We start from the raw sequence: 16,310 nt of genomic DNA, 5'->3' as shown, positions 1-16,310 counted from the left end.
TTTAGTAGAGACGGGGTTTCACCATGTTGACCAGGATGGTCTTGATCTCTTGACCTCATGATCCACCCGCCTCGGCCTCCCAAAGTGCTGGGATTACAGGCTTGAGCCACCGCGCCCGGCTTAAGTTTGTTTTTAAAAGGATATTGAAGATCTTTAGTTTCTACTCTGTTATCCCTGAACATATGCTCAGTTCTAGGCCTTCTTAGCCTGATCAGATTTGCCCTTTATCTGCCTGTTAAAATCTTCAGTGGGTGAGTAATGAATGTCCCTCCTGGAAAGGCTATTCTGCCTAACAGTATGTAACCCATTTCTGATCCACTCTGGTACTTTCTCCATTGACTTTTCTATAAGTAGCAAGGATCTTGGGGTATTTGAGGGTAGAGGTTAATGTGCCATTATGTGCTACATGAAGAAACTAATCTCAGAGCATCTGGGGCCACATGAGCATGGCAGAGTCAGGAACCAACTTGATCTCCTGCTTCCCAGGCTCCACAAGACCTTGGGTCTTGAGCACACTTTAGAGCTCCTTGGCTTTTGTTCTAGAGGACTTTTCTGTGCTGTCCACCTGAACCAAGAGTGTCCACTTGGCTTTATGTTAAGGAGGGACAGTTTCTGACTGTCCTGTCATTGTGAGCAATGTACCTTTTCCACTCAATAACTTTAGGAAAAGGCATAATTAATTTAGAGGGAGCTAGGTAGAACAAATACAATGTAAACTTTTAAAATGGATTGACTAATCTAGGTAGGAAGACATGAATAAATTTTTCTTAAATCTTTATCTTAAATTGATATTTTGAATAACCACAGAACACATTTAGAGTGTGTTTTCTAGAAGTGCATGTATTACTATAGAGAAATAACTTTTTGGATCATTTTCATTATATGAGTGTATCAACATTTGTTCAAATATATCACTATTTGATCTTACTTACCTGTGCTAATTTAAATCACTGAAAGGTTAAAATCCTACTTAACAATCATGGGTATTTGAGAAATCTGGGTACCACATAAAAATGAACATCAGGAAATACATTTGATGTTTAAATTATTTTAATTGCTGTAGAGTAAGTTTTGTTAAGCTTTTTCTTAAATTGCTAGATAATACATATTTAGGTTTTAAGGGCCATATGGTCTTGTTGCACCTGCTAGATTCTTCTTCAAGCAGCTGTAGGCAATATGTAAAACAAATTTTTACCTGTATGGTAAAAACTGTATGGTTGGGTGCAGTGGCTCACACCTATAATACCAGCACTTTGGGAGGCTGAGGTGGGCAACTCAGCTTAGGCCAGTAGTTCAAGACCATCCTGAGCAACATGGCAAACTCTGTCTCTACAAAAAATACAAAAATTGGTTAATTGTGATGGTGCACATTTGTAGTCCCAGCTTCTCGGGAGCCTGAGATGGGTGGATCACTTGAGCCTGGGCAGTCAAGGCTGCAGGGAGACGAGATCGTACTACTGAACTATAGCCTGGGCAATAGAGTGAGACCCTGTCTCAAAAAACAAACACCCCTAAACAAATGAGTGTGGCTGTGTTCACATAATACTTTATTTACAAAGCAGGTTAAGCTGGGGTTGGCACATGGGCTGTTGTTTGCTGACCTTTGCCCTAGAACAACAAGTATTAATATGTATTAAGTGCCCAGCTCCAGTGAAGATTATGTAGCAGTTTTAAAAAGAACCCCATTTCAGTGACCTAGCACTGTGGGTCACACCTGCAATCCTAGCACTTGGGAACGCTGAGGTGGGAGGATCGCTTGAGTCCAGGAGTTCAAAACCGGTCTGGGCAACATAAAGACATGCGGTTTCTATAAGAAATTAAATAAAAAATAAGTAAATAAAAATTTTAAAAAAGAATCCCATTTTGAAGTTTTGGTTATTTTAAAATTTATGTTATTTGTTGCTAGCTAATGCACTCACATAATTCAAAGTCCAAAATGCACGCAGAGAAATACTTTATCCCCACCTTATCACCAGCTACCCATTCCCTAGAGTCAGCCCTTATCAGTTTATTATATATCCTTCCAAAAACATTCTTTGGCTAAATACACAATAGGAAATGTATTTTCTCCTTTTAAAAATTTTTTGGTAAAATACACATAACAGTAAAAGCTACCCTTTTTAGGCCTGGCATGGTGGCTCACGCCTGTAATCCTAGCACTTTGGGAGGCCAGGATGCGTGGATCACCTGAGGTCGGGAGTTCGAGACCAGCCTGACCAACAAGGAAAAAGCCCGTCTCTAATAAAAATACAAAATTAGCAGGGTGTGGTGGCACATGCCTGTAATCCCACCTACTTGGGATGCTGAGGCAGGAGAATCGCTTGAACGCAGGAGGTGGAGGTTGCGGTGAGCCGACATCACGCCATTGTACTCCAGCCTTGGCAACAAGAGTGAAACTCTTGTCTCAAAAAAAAAAAAAGTTACCCTTTTTATTTTATTTATTTTTCTTTTTTGAGACAGAATCTTGCTTTGTCACCCAGACTGGAGGACAGTGGCACAATCACAGCTCATGGCGGCCTCCAGCTCCTGGGCTCAAGGCCACCTTAGCCTCCTGAGTAGCTGGGACTACATGCACACACCATCACACCCTGCTAATTTCTTTAACTTTTTATATGTTTCTCAGGCTGGTCTCAAACTCCGGCCTCAAATGATCCTTCTTCTCAGCCTCCCAAAGCACTGGTATTACAAGCGTGAGCCACCCTGCCCTGCCTAAAAGTTACCGTTATAACCATTTTTAAGCATACAAGTCAGTGATATTAAGTACATTCACAGTGCTTTGCAACCATCTCTTTTTTGTCGAGATGCAATTACATTTTATGTATAGTATTTTCAACATCTTTTTTCATTTAGCAATATGTAAGTTAAAAACCATTTTATTTTCTGTATAATGGTTGGATCATGCTTTGTTTTATTTATTTATTTATTTATTTATTTAAAGACGGTGTTTCACCATTTTGGTCAGGCTGGTCTTGAACTCTCGACCTCAGGTGATCCGCCCGCCTTGGCCTCCAAAGTGCTTGGATTACAGGCGTGAGCCACCGCGCCCAGCCTATTTATTTATTTTTGATGGAACCTTGCTCCGTCACCCAGGTTGGAGTTGAGTGGTGCTGTCTCAGCTCACTGCAACCTCCCTCTTCTGGGTTCAAGCAATTCTCCTGTCTCAGCTTCCCAAGTAGCTGGGACTGTAGGTGTGCACCGCCATGCCCAGCTAATTTTTTGTATTTTTAGTAAAGGTGGGGTCTCACCATGTTGGCCAAGCTGACCTCAGGCCACTAACTCATGACTTTAGGAGATCTGTCCACCTTGGCCTCCCGAAGTGCTGGGACTATAGGCGAGAGCCACCATGCCCAGCCCATTTTTTTTAAGCTATATAAATACTTGATCCACCTGCAATTTTGCCAGGTATATAGTGAGGACTATGGCTCTCCATTGTACTAATACCATGCCTCACTGAAATGCCACCTTTATTTACTTCATTTCTAAATGTATTTGAATCTTTTTCTGGTTCTCTCTTCCATCGATTCATCTGTCTATATATTTGCTTGTACAATTCTATTTTAATTATTGTATCTTTATAATTTTTATAACTTTAAAATATCTGGTAGGGCTAGTATCTCCATATTGCTCTTTCTTTTTCCACACATTTCCTGGCTGTTAATTTTAGAATCTTTTCTAGTTCCAAAGCTATTAATTTATTATTTTAGTGAGACTAGGTTTTGTTTTGTTTTGTTTTCCCTTTGAGATGGAGTCTTGCTCTGTCACCCAGGCTGGAGTGCAGTAGTGCAGTCTCAGCTCAGTGTAACCTCCACCTCCCAGGTTTAAGCGACTCTGAACCTGCCTCAGCCTCCTGAGTAGCTGGGATTATAGATGCCTGCCACCACACCTCCCTAATATTTGTATTTTTAGTGGAGATGGGATTTCACCCTGTTGGCCAGGCTGGTCTTGAACTTCTGACCTCAAGTGATCTACCCGCCATGGCCTCCCAGAGTGCTGGGATTACAGGCATGAGCCACTGTACCTGGCCGGAACTACATTCTTTTTATAAATTAACCCAAGGATAATTGATATCCATATGTTAACTCTTGGTGTCCAGAAATAGGGTGTACTGTACCATTGACTTAAGTCTGTGTTCTTCAAATAGTATTTACATTTTTTTTTCAGAGAGGCCTTACATGCATATGTTTATATTTAGGTATTTTATCTTTTAGTTTGTTTATTATTCTCATTCATTTCTTAATTTAAACTTAAAGGAATAATGTATTTTAGCCACACCCACATGAAAAAAGTTTTCATTGGCTCCGCACAGTGGCTCACACCTGTAATCCCAACACTTTGGGGTGCCAAGGTGGGCAGATCACAAGATCAGGAGATCAAGACCATCCTGGCTAACACAGTGAAACCCCAAAAATTAGCTGGGTATGGTGGCACACACCTGTAGTCCCAGCTACTTGGGAGGCTGAGGCAGGAGAATCGCTTGAACTGGGAGGCGGAGGTTGCAGTGAACCAAAATTCCGCCATTGCACTCCAGCCTGGGCGACAGAGCGAGACTCTGTCTCAAAAAATAAAAATAAAAAGAAAGAAAAAAAAGTTATTTTGAAACTGAGCTGTATTTTATTCATTTTTGGTGAATCCTGGTTTTCAAAATACAAAGTCATTGGTAAGACAGACTTTTTAAAATTATTAGTTTGTTTTCTGCTACTGACTGCCTTTTTATCACTTCACACTTCTTCTCTGAGCCTTAGTTTCCTCGTCTGTAAATCGAAGAATCTAAAGCGGATATCTAAAGCCTATCTTTCCTGCCCATATTGATTCTGATGTGATTAGCTTCCTAGAGACCTTATATCTGCTCAGGGAAGCCCTCTTGAGGCTGGGACCTGTTACTCCCAGTGGTTGAGGACCATCTGAGCTTTGGATTTATAGTCCCTTGTGGCCAGGCTGGTGGGCCACCATCAAAGTCATGTCAGGAATCTCACTGTCCACCTTCTAGGGCTAATATGTTTGGTTGGGTAGTTAAAGGTTTAGGGCCCTGGTTTGGAATTGCTTGAAGTGCCCTAGTATCTCCATGGGAGTCTGCCTTTGCTTTTCATTCCCTCCTCTGGACGCTTAGCTCTCAGACCTACTATCCTCAGGCTGTCCACAGGTCTCCCAGTGCTACCCTCAGTGTCAACTCCTTCTTTTCCCTCTCTGCCTTCTGGCCCTTTCCCACCTGCCCCCTCAATACTTAGGGAAGGAAGTAGCGCCTAGGGGTTGAAAGAACTGGCTTAGCAACTAGCCAGGCTTATATTCTGATCTGCCTTTGCCTTTCGTTAGCTGTGTGATCTTTGGTAAAGTTTAGAGAGAATAAATGCAAAGTACTGACCGTGATTACTTGAGGAGGGGTCTTAGTGAATTGGCTTGTTCGTTAGTGGTTAATAGTATCAATAATAGCTTAATACATAAAGCTGTGTGCTGGACTCTATAATAGGAGCTTTTATATATCACCCATTGAATCTTCACAAACAGCCCCAGGAGGAGGGTAGGAATTATATCCCATTTTGCAGATGGGGAAAGTAAAGCCCAGGAGAAGTGACCTGTGCAAAGTCATGCAGCTAATGAGTGTCTGAGCCATAATTCAAACTCAGCTTTAAGATGTCACTAGTGGGACTGAGGAACTGAATTGTTAGCTTAACTTGTTAATTTCAGTGTAGAGCCACATGTGGCTAGTGGCTACCATGTTAGACAGTGCGGTTCCAGATGTGTGGCAGCAGCTCAGTTCCATGTTAGTCAGGAGGGAGTGCTCCTTCCTCCCCTCTCCTATCCTCCCATGCCCCTCCCCTCAGCAGGTGGGTCTTACTTTTGGATGGAGAACACCTTCTGAGTTTAATTTTTGTTGCTTCTTTAATTCTAACAGTGTGAAGAGTGCCAGTGCTGGCAGCATGGGGTCTGCATGGGATTACTGGAAGAAAATGTGCCCGAGAAATACACCTGTTATGTTTGCCAAGACCCTCCAGGTAGAGATTCTGGAGTCAGGGATATAACAGTATGTAGCTGTTTCCTTGGCACAGCTGGCTGTGACACATTCTAAATGTCTGTGGTCTTAAGACTCATTTCTTCAGCATCGGCTAGACTCCAACTCCTCGCCTCTGATGCTATCCCACCTGGTGGCCAGCTGTCCTGAACTTAGCAATAAGAGCACATGTGTGAAGGGGCCCACCTAGTGGAAGGCCTGACCTTGAGTTAGAACTTTTCCTTCTCTTTATGGTTTTAAAAAAAAATACATGAGGCCAGGCGCAATGGCTCATGCCTGTAATTCCAGCACTTTGGGAGGCCAAGGCAGGTGGATCACCTGAGGTCAGGAGTTTGAGACCAGCCTGGCCAGTGGGGTGAAACCCTGTCTCTACTAAAAATACAAAAATTAGCTGGGCATGGTGGCAGGCACTGGTAATCCCAGCTCCTCAGGAGGCTGAAGCAGGAGAATCGGTTGAACCTGGGAGGCAGAAGTTGCAGTGAGCCAAGATTGCGCCATTGCACTCCAGCCTGGGCGACAAGAGTGAAACTCTGTCTTAAAAAAAAAAAATGCATGAGATCTACTCTCAACAAATTTTTAAGTGTGCACTACAGTATTGTTATTAACAACTGTAAGCATGATGTTGTACAGCAGATCTCTAGAACTTTCACCCTGTGTGATTGAAGCTCTATAAAAATATGTAGAAACTTCATAAGTTTGAGTGTCATCCTTGTGTAGAGACCATGCTAATCTTCTCTGTATTGTTCCTGTTTCACTGTATGTGCTGCTGAAGTGGCACCTTTTCCTTTTCTTGAGGACTCATAAGGATGGGCATATGGGCTCTGTCTTTGGCTTTTGGGGGCTTTTGGAGGATTAGAAACCTACCTCTGCCCCCTGTGGCAATGTCTGCCCTTTGTCACATCACTGTTATCCTGAAGGGAGCTATGCCTTTGAGGGGAAAGAAGAAGGCATGGTTGGGCAGAGCCTGTTGCTACCCTAAGCAGTGACTTAATTCCTTAGCAGGATCAGTTAGTTCCATGGCTATAGGGGTCACCTGTGGCTCTTGGCTGCTCCTTTCCAGAAGGGGTGCATTGTAAATGTGCAGTTCATTGTCTTGCTTTCCATGGGATGGTGACATTGTCTCCCATCACCAACTGTAAGGCCTCTCCCTCAGCTCTAGTCCCTTGATTCCTTTAGAGCTAGACAATGCTTGAGAGCCTCTGCTTCCGTTATTCCTTTCTGTCCAATGAGGTGGACCTGCTGCTTCTACTCCCGTTTTTGCTTGTGAGGAAGAAATTGATCCTTGAGGATACAGTTGACTTTCCTAACCTCATAAGGCAAATTGGAATTAGAACTGGTTTGCAGAGCCAGATCTCTTGATTTTGTTGGTTGTCTAGGGAGGGACTGACCACCCGTTGATTTAACAGCAAACAGGTCCCCTCTGGGCCTAAGGACCTCTGCTGTGACACTCTCCTTGTACTAGATGAGTCCATAGACTGAAAAGCATCTGGCTTCACTTGTCCCTTTATCCCAAGGAAAGAATATAGTCAGAAGATTCAAGAGGTAAACAAACACAGGTCCTGAAGGGACATGCCTGGCCCAATATCACACCACCAGTTAATGCCATACAGGTGACGAGAACCAGTTGTTTCATACCTTTGTCTTGTAAAACAAGATATTGCAGCTCCGAATCCTGCTGCTCTAGGCACTGCCTGCAGCCGCTGCCTCTGAGATTCTCCCATATAATCCTGAAGGCTCCTTAGCATACCTTTTACAAATCTTTTTTTCCTGCCATGTCTTTCTCTCTACTTTTCCCTCTTTAGAAGTCACACACACCATCTTCATCAAATCCTGTGCACTAACTGAACTTATATGACTTTAATCGCCGAGATTGTGAATAGAGTCTTCCTTGAACTGAGCACGGCATGTCTACCACAGGGTCTGCATTTATAGACTGACTCTGTAGTGAATTGGACTACAAGTTTAACAGATTCGTTTTTTTAAAGGTTACTTAAAGATATTTTTAACAGAATCAAGGTGAATCCCCACCATGTGTGTTAGTAAAGGCAGAAAGAACCCAAAGACCTTAATAGGAATCACCTGAGTTTTTCAGGGTTTGCATAGATATTGACAGTCGAACTGCAGTCTGGTTGAAAGCTTCTCCCTGGGATTCAGGAGTTCGTGTTGACGCGTCACATGTGCTTATGTTTTCAGTCCTTCCTAAGGAGCTCTGTACTGAATAGGACAGCTGAAGCCATCCAGTTCCTATGTTGTTCTAATGGATGGGTAACTGGTCCAGAGAGGGGAAGGGCCTGATCATCTGTTTAGTTAGGTGGTAGGTGTACATTTGCAGGGGGACTTGAGGCATCTTTCCATTCATTTGATAAGTCCATTAAAGATGCCTTTCGCCAGGCACTGGGGATACAACCATGAACAAGATAGTTTCTACTCTTTCAGCTCTTAGCCGGGTTGGGGGCCAGAAACAGAAGTTAAAACAAGTTAAATAAATAAGACTGTGTTAGGTAGTGATGAATACTGTGACGGGAAAATCAATAAGATGATTATGAGGTACTGATGATGCTGTCAACTTTGGGAAGCAGCAGAAGGCCCCTCTCCAGTCTGGGCAACACGGCAAAACCCCATCTCTACCAAAAAAAAAAAAAAAAGAAAAATTAGCCAGGGCCCAGCTACTTGGGAGGCTAAGGTGGGAGGATCACCTGAGCCCAGGGATGTTGAGGCAGCAGTGAGCCATGAACATGCCACTGCACCCCAGCCTGGGCAACAGAGTGAGACCCTGTCAGAGAAAAAGAAAAAAAAAAGCCTCTCTGAGGAGGTAGTAAGGAGCCAACCCTGCAAAGGCTCGAGGAATAGTGCTGCAGACAGAGGGGACGCTCAAGTGAAGCTCTTGAGGCTGGAAAGAGTTTGATGTGTTTCAGAAACTGAAAGGAGGCCAGTGTAAGGGTGTGGAGAGGAAGGCAGGAAGGAACTGGGTCCTGTGGGCCTCAGTAAGCCAGAGTTAGAGAGTTAGGGCTTTGGGTATTCTCCTGAGAGCAGCAGGAGGCAGTGGAAGGTTTTAAGTCGGGGAGAGAATGATCTGATTTAAATTTAGAGATAATTCAGGTGCCTGGGTCACCTCTGGCCATTCCAGGAAATCAGGAAGTATACATGCCTCATTTACTACCTTATCCCCATTACCTAATAGCCCAGCATGTTATAGGTGCCAAGAAAGTGTACACCGGATGAATAAATGAGCAAAATGAATATACTAATCTATTCTTCCACTAGTTTGTGTGATAATTGTGTGATAGTGATGAAACGGCCTGGGTTTCCTTCAGGCCATGTTTTAACCCTCTTGTCACTGCTGCAGGTCAGAGGCCTGGCTTCAAGTACTGGTATGACAAGGAGTGGCTGAGCAGGGGACATATGCATGGCCTGGCATTTCTAGAAGAGAACTACTCCCATCAAAATGCCAAGAAGATCGTGGCCACCCACCAGCTTCTTGGTGATGTGCAGAGAGTGATTGAGGTTCTGCACGGCCTGCAGCTCAAGATGAGCATCTTGCAGTAAGTGCGGCACCTGCGGGAGCATGCTGGTTTGGCCCGGGCTGGGAGTTGGGTAAATCTGAGAAATTGGAAAGCTACCAAAGCAACCATAAAACTGAATTTGAGACCTTTACTAAAAAGTACCAGTTACATGATAAACATTCTTTAAAAAATTTTTTTTATTGAGTAATATCTTACATATAATTAAGTTCATCCATTTTAAGAGTTCATTGAATTTTGATATTGTATGCAGCCGTGTAGCCACCACCAGAATCAAAATATGGTGTGTCTATTTTGGTTTGGTTTTTGTTTGGGTGTACAGTTCTGAGGTTTTTTTTTGTTTGTTTGTTTGTTTGGAGGCAGAGTCTCACTCTGTAGCCCAGACTGGAGTGCAGTGTTGAAATCTCGGCTCACTGCAGCTTCTGCCTTCTGGATTCACTTCAGCCTCCCGAGTAGTTGGGACTACAGGTGTATGCCACCATGCCTGGCTAACTTTTTATATTTCCCTCCCTTTTTAAGGCTGAATAATACTCCTTTTATGTGTATGCCACATTTTGTTTATCCCATTTTTCTTTTTTTGGAGACAGAGTCTCACTCTGTTGCCCAGGCTGGAGTACAGTGGCACCATCTTGGCTCACTGCAACCTCTGCCCCCTGGGTTCAAGCAATTCTCCTGCCTCAGCTTCCCGAGTAGCTGTGACTACAGGTGCATGCCACTATACTTGGCTAATTTTTGTATTTTGGTAGAGATGGGATTTCACCGTGTTGTCCAGGCTGGTTGTGAACTCCTGAGCTCAGGCAATTCGCCTGCCTCCCAAACTGCTGGGATTATAGGTGTAAGCCACCACACCCAGCGTTGTTTATCCCTTTCATGCTAAATATTCCTTTTCTTTTTTTTTCTTTTTAAAGAAAAAGAAATGCGGTTTTGCTTTGTTGCCCAGGCTGGAATGCAGTGGCTACTTATAGGCAGGATCATCACGCACTGCTGCTTTAAACTCTTGGGCTCAAGCAACTCAGCTGTTTTTTTTTTGGAGGCAGAACAGGCTCTGTTACCCAGGCTGAAGTGCAGTGGCATGATCTCAGCTCACTGCAGCCTTCACCTCCTGGGTTCATGCAATTCTCCTGCCTCAGCCTCCCAAGTAGCTGAGATTACAACTGCCTGCCACAATGCCCAGCTAATTTTTGTATTTTTAGTAGAAACGGGTTTCACCATGTGGGCCAGGTGACCTCAAGTGATCTGCTCATCTTGACCTCTCTAACTGCTGGGATTACAGGCATGAGCCACCATGCCCAGCCTTGCCTCAGCTCATTCTAAACATTCTTGATTGGTAAACAAAGTAAAATTGAAAGCTGCTGGAACAGATATTGTTGGCAGGCCTATTCTCTAGCACAGTGGTTGCTCAATAAAAATCTTTCTTGGTGGTTTGCTCATACAGAAAAGTTTTTAACCTTTTGGAGTTGGACTTCTGGCTTTTAGTGGCCAGAGAGTGAAATTCAGTGTAAATTTCCTCCTGCGGTTGTCTTCTGTATGTCAGATGACCCAACTTGATGTAAGCTATGATAAACACACGTGACTCTTATTGGGGTCTGTTGGCTTTTTGTTGTTGTTGAAACAGAGTCTCATTCAGTCACCCAGACTGGAGTGCAGTAGTGTGATCTCAGCTCACCACAACCTCACAATAGCAGACAGATCAGACAGATAATTAGCCCAGCTTCACAGAGGAGGAAGTAGGAATGAGGCTGGTTGGTGGGCTGTCCCAGAGTTGAAATTCAGTCAGGTCTTCCGACTAAGAGTCCAGTCCCATTTATTGCTTGTGACCACAGTGGGAGCTCACTAAGGAGTGGTCTCCTAGGAGACCAAGGATTCACATTCCCTTTTGTTAAGCAAATGGTAGTGTGTGGTCAGATAGCCCATGTGGGAACTGCTGTTCCTACTGGGAGAGTGTTTAGGAATTGAGAACCCCTGCAGTGGTGCCAGTTCCTCCAAAACCCATGCCCTCTTTGTCCTCTCAACAGAAGCCGGGAGCATCCTGATCTGCAGCTGTGGTGCCAGCCTTGGAAACAGCACTCAGGGGAGGGGAGATCTCATTCCAAAAACATCCCTATTACTGACACCAGGAGCAAGGAGGAAGCCCCAAGCTATAGAACTTTGAATGGGGCAGTGGAGAAGCCCAGGCCCCTGGCCTTGTCCCTGCCGCGTTCTGTGGAGGAGTCCTATATCACCAGTGAGCACTGCTACCAGAAGCCCCGCGCGTATTACCCTGCCGTGGAGCAGAAGCTGGTGGTGGAGACAAGGGGCTCTGCCCTTGACGATGCGGTTAACCCCCTCCATGAGAACGGCGATGATTCCCTCTCCCCGCGCCTGGGCTGGCCTCTAGACCAAGACAGGAGCAGGGGGGACAGTGATCCCAAACCCAGCTCCCCAAAGGTATGTGGCTGGCTTGTACTTGTTCTTCATTCATTGCGTGAGTGCTTAGAAGTTCTACTCCTAGGTTTGAATGTCCTATTGGAGATATTTATTAATAAAACTGTATTTAAATTTGCTTACCATAGATTTTTTTTTTGAGACAGAGTCTTGCTTTGTCACCCAGGCTGGAGTGCAATAGCATAATCTCAGCTCACTGCAACCTCCACCTCCCAGGTTCAAGCGATTCTCCTGCCTCAGCCTCATGAGCAGCTGGGATTACAGGCACCATGCCCAGCTAATTTTTGTACTTTTAATAGAGACAGGGTTTCACCATGTTGGTCAGGCTGGTCTCGAACTCCTGACCTTGTGATCTGCCTGCCTTGGCCTCACAAAGTGCTGGGATTACAGGCATGGGCCACCACACCTGGATGTAGTTTTTGGTTTGCCAACATGGGTGCAAAGTCAGGAAAGCCCACTTAAGCCAAAGATCATGGGTTCCAGGAAGCACCCACAAAATGGCATAGCCATTGTGGTAGGTCGGGGAGGGGGGTGGGTGTGACGGGTGGGAGACGTGGGAAGTAGCAAAGAGAAATGGGTTAGGAAAACTCATCTTTTCTTTAAGGCAGTTTGTATTATAATTGCACCTAGGTGCTAATTAGCATGGGCAAACAATGAGTCAAATGTTTTGTTAGGCAGAATTTTTTCTGTCGAGTTTTATGATAGCTTTATTTTGACTTTTAACTTTGAAGCCCTGTGGTAAAAATGGTACACTTTGTCAAAATATTGCTGGTTTCATCAGTTTTCCCAAGAGCCACTTCCGCTTTTTGTTTTTCAAGTCATTCTCTTCTGGAACCTGTGTCACCTCATTGCCCGGAGTCTTCCTAACTGCTCACTAGGCTCATTGTGCCCTGTCCTCACTTGTCAGTGAGGCTTTGTGTGATTTGAGAGCTTCTGTACCTCGTTGTCCTTACTTCCCAGACTTTCTCCTGCAGGTTGGTGTCCCCAGCGTTAAATGCATTGCTGCATAGTGCCGAGAGGGGATCCTAGATGACAAGCCCCTCAAGGGAGGGGATTGTACCTCATTCATCCTTGTGCCCCTGACTGTGTCCAAACAGTATTGGGCAAGGTGGTAAGGACACAGTCTTTTGAGACAGACCCAGTTTCTGTTCTGGGCTCAGCCCCTTACTGTGTTATTCTGCATGGGTTACTTCATATTCCTGACCAGACCTGTTTTCTAGCCTATAGAATGGGGCCAGTGAAGCCCCCTCAGTTACTGTGGAATGTATTTGTGAAAATCCCTCAGCACACTGATTTGCACATAGTACTAAATACATATTAGCTAGAATCTATTTCATTTCAAACAGATAAATGAAAGGTTGAGATACCAAACCCTAGAAAAAATTTGTGGTCCGGTGGATCAGGCAGGTTTCCTAGAGGTATCTGGTACACAATACAAAGTCAGGAAATACTGGGCTTCAGTAATGTAACCAAGGTTAACAGTCTCTTCCATATGGTGAGCTGACCGTATGCTGGCCTTGCTTTTATGTGCCTTATCCTATTTCATCCTCATGAACCTTCCAAAATAGGTTTGATTACCTCCATCTTCCTACCGAGAGAGCAGAGGCTCAAAGAAGTGAAGTAGTCCATCCATTCGCATATTCAGCAGGAGACTGAGCTGAGAGTTAAAACTCATTGGTGTGACTCCTATGTACTAACCCTTGTGTGCACTAGCCCTGCTCTAATCAGGTCTCAGGGATCTGGAAGCCATTCTGTGAGGCCTAGGTTAGGCTAGGACATTGGCCCAGTCAGTAGGAAGCAGCTGTGGGTCCCCTGAGCTACAGCGCGCCACCTTGAGGGAGTTGGGATTGGTACAGTGGGCAAGTTTCTGCCCAGTTCCTAACTGGAAAATAGGAAAGGGAGGTAGGGATTTGGAGTATGAAACTGCAGCTGATATTTCAGATGGCTGCAAACGCTGGCTGGTTGAGAAACGGGCCAGGGGCTGTCTCCATGCAGTAACTTCCATGGCATTGCATCCCCAGGTGAAGGAATATGTCTCCAAAAAGGCCCTACCAGAAGAAGCCCCTGCTCGGAAGCTGCTGGACAGAGGCGGAGAGGGGCTGCTGAGCTCCCAGCACCAGTGGCAGTTTAACCTGCTGACCCACGTGGAATCTCTTCAGGATGAAGTCACGCACAGGATGGACTCCATTGAGAAGGAGCTGGACGGTAGGGCTCCTTCCTTGGCCTCCTGTGCATTGGCATGCACTCTCAGCACCCCCAGACGAGTTGCTTTCTGAACCCCCCAATCTGAGTTTCCAGAGACCGCTATATTCTTTGCTTCCCTTCTTTTCAGCCTCTCCCCACCTCCATTCTCCTCTCAGGACGGGCGAGCCTTACTTTGAGTTTTGATCAAGCACTTACAAGATCTACATGATGTTGGGTTCCTGCCTCACTTGTCTGATCCCTTCTGTAAAGTTGACTATGCAGAGAGAGGGCAGTGGGCAGTCTTGCTTGCAGGAAATGTGTGATCTAAGCAAAATCTTTACAAACAAGTTCTGTGAGAAATTAAAATTCTGACTTGAGTTTTAGGGTATCCAAGGATTTAATCTGAAAAACCTTTTGTTTCAATCTTTGATAAAATCTAAGATGAAGCTTTCTTCTCTTAAGCCAGTAGAGATTTGAGAATTTGCCTGAGTCATTTGTGTACCCCTGGGTATTCCTCCCAGACACTGGTGGTCATAGACAGGCCTGGAGGATCAAACCTGTGACGTTGAGCATGACCAGGTTCAGTATCTTTTGACTTCCAGGAAGTTGACGGTTTTGGTTGTTGAAATATTTCCTAATTATTTGCTTTCATATTAAAAATGGAGCCCAGTTAAGAAAGAAATGTTGTTTGAGGATTCTGGGTACAGTCAGGCTATGATTTTTTTTTACTGTAACTGGGGACATAAAGCATACTTGAAATAACTCAGGAGAAAATGACATATGCTATACAAGTGAGGGCCATGAGGTGTGGCTAGGACACATGTGGCAGAGGCTATGCCGGGGAATGAGAGTGCTAACAGGAGGGCTTCCTAAAAGTGGGACTGAAGCGGAGCCTTAAGGAGAGTGATGGTGTTTCCTACTGGAGAGGACTCAGGGTGGATGATCTAGCTTGAATGGAAAAAGGGTTGTCACATTGGAGGACAGTGAGAGAGACAGCAAGACCTGTCTCTAGGCTAGGTGTGGTTGCCCACACCTGTAATCCCAGTACTTTGGAAGGTCGAGGTGGGAGGATTGCTTGAGGCCAGCCTGGGCATCATAGTCTCTACAAAAAAAATTAAAAATTTGCTAAGTGTAGGAGTATAATCCCAGCTACTTGGGAGGCTGAGGTGGGAGGACTACTTGAGCCCAGGAGTTGGAGGCCGCAGTGAGCTGTAATTATGCTACTGCACTCCAGCCTGTGTCATACAGAACCTGACTCTAAAAAAATAAACTAAAAAAAAGGGAATAGTAACCGATGCCACTGTCTGTGAAAAACATGCTATTAGAGAGCTGAGGGAGGATATAATGCTAGACAAAAAGTGTAGCTCTTTAGAGAATGGCAGTGGGAGTGGCTCTGAGTCCCTGAAAAGAGGATTAGCACCATGGAAACAGGGTGAATGTTTGCTTGTTGCCACAGGTACCTTCCCTTAGGGGAGAAGTTAAAGCCTTCTCACATCTTACCTCAATCCTCTTCTGCCAGGTTCGGCCTCTCTAGCCCTGCACATGCCGAATAGGCAGTGTGGCAAGGATGCTGGCCTCACAGAGGACCTCATGTGTGTCTCACTGATTCAGGGTCACATATTCTGTACATTTCTAAGACTCTAGGACCTGAGAGAGATACCAAGGAAGCATTAAAATAAATGATAAAGCTTAAAGATTTTATTTAGGTAAACAGACTTTTGCATAGTATTTAAGATTCATCAGAGTCCCTTTTTAGGGAATCAACTCTTTATTTAAAAGACCAAGATAAACTGAGTTTTCATAACCAAAATAGGAATTTGGATGTAACATTCCTTTTTTATAAAACTGGCCTGGTTAGCCAGGCTTGGTGGTATGCGCTTGTAATCCCAGCTACTTGGGAGGCTGAAGCAGGAGAATCACTTGAACCTAGAAGGCCGAGGTTGCAGTGAGCTGAGATCACACCACTGCACTCCAGCCTAGCTAACACAGCAAGACTCAGTCTAAACAAATTTAGAAGCTTGGCGTGGTATCTCATACTTGTAATCCCAGCACTTTGGGAGGCCAAGGCAAGAGGTTCACTTGAGGCCAGGAGTTCAGTGTTACAGTGAGCTATGATCATGTCACCATACTCCAGCCTGGGTGACAGAGCAACACCCCATTTCTTTAAATAAAAA

General features: G+C 44.7%; 1 protein-coding gene and 1 non-coding gene across 8 annotated transcripts in view; one reads left to right on the top strand and one right to left on the bottom strand.

The window, feature by feature from the left end:
* The window catches only part of PHF20 (PHD finger protein 20), a 176,320-nt gene that overhangs the window by 153,423 nt on the left and 6,587 nt on the right, over positions 1–16,310 (top strand). For all 7 annotated transcript variants that reach the window (XM_017513044.2, XM_017513016.2, XM_017513035.2 and 4 more), the window contains 4 exons: positions 5,891–5,990; positions 9,354–9,549; positions 11,544–11,955; positions 13,974–14,157. In XM_017513044.2, coding sequence (XP_017368533.1) covers positions 5,891–5,990; positions 9,354–9,549; positions 11,544–11,955; positions 13,974–14,157 — 892 coding nt within the window. The remainder of the gene's footprint in view (positions 1–5,890; positions 5,991–9,353; positions 9,550–11,543; positions 11,956–13,973; positions 14,158–16,310) is intronic.
* On the bottom strand, positions 6,679–6,785 carry LOC119469356. Its single transcript, XR_005198151.1, has one exon. It is a non-coding gene; the product is annotated as a U6 spliceosomal RNA (small nuclear RNA).

Source organism: Cebus imitator, unplaced genomic scaffold (genome assembly GCF_001604975.1).
Source record: "Cebus imitator isolate Cc_AM_T3 unplaced genomic scaffold, Cebus_imitator-1.0 Scaffold18, whole genome shotgun sequence".
In the NCBI taxonomy this organism is placed as follows: domain Eukaryota; kingdom Metazoa; phylum Chordata; class Mammalia; order Primates; family Cebidae; genus Cebus; species Cebus imitator.
This window is presented reverse-complemented; position numbering and strand designations above follow the sequence as displayed.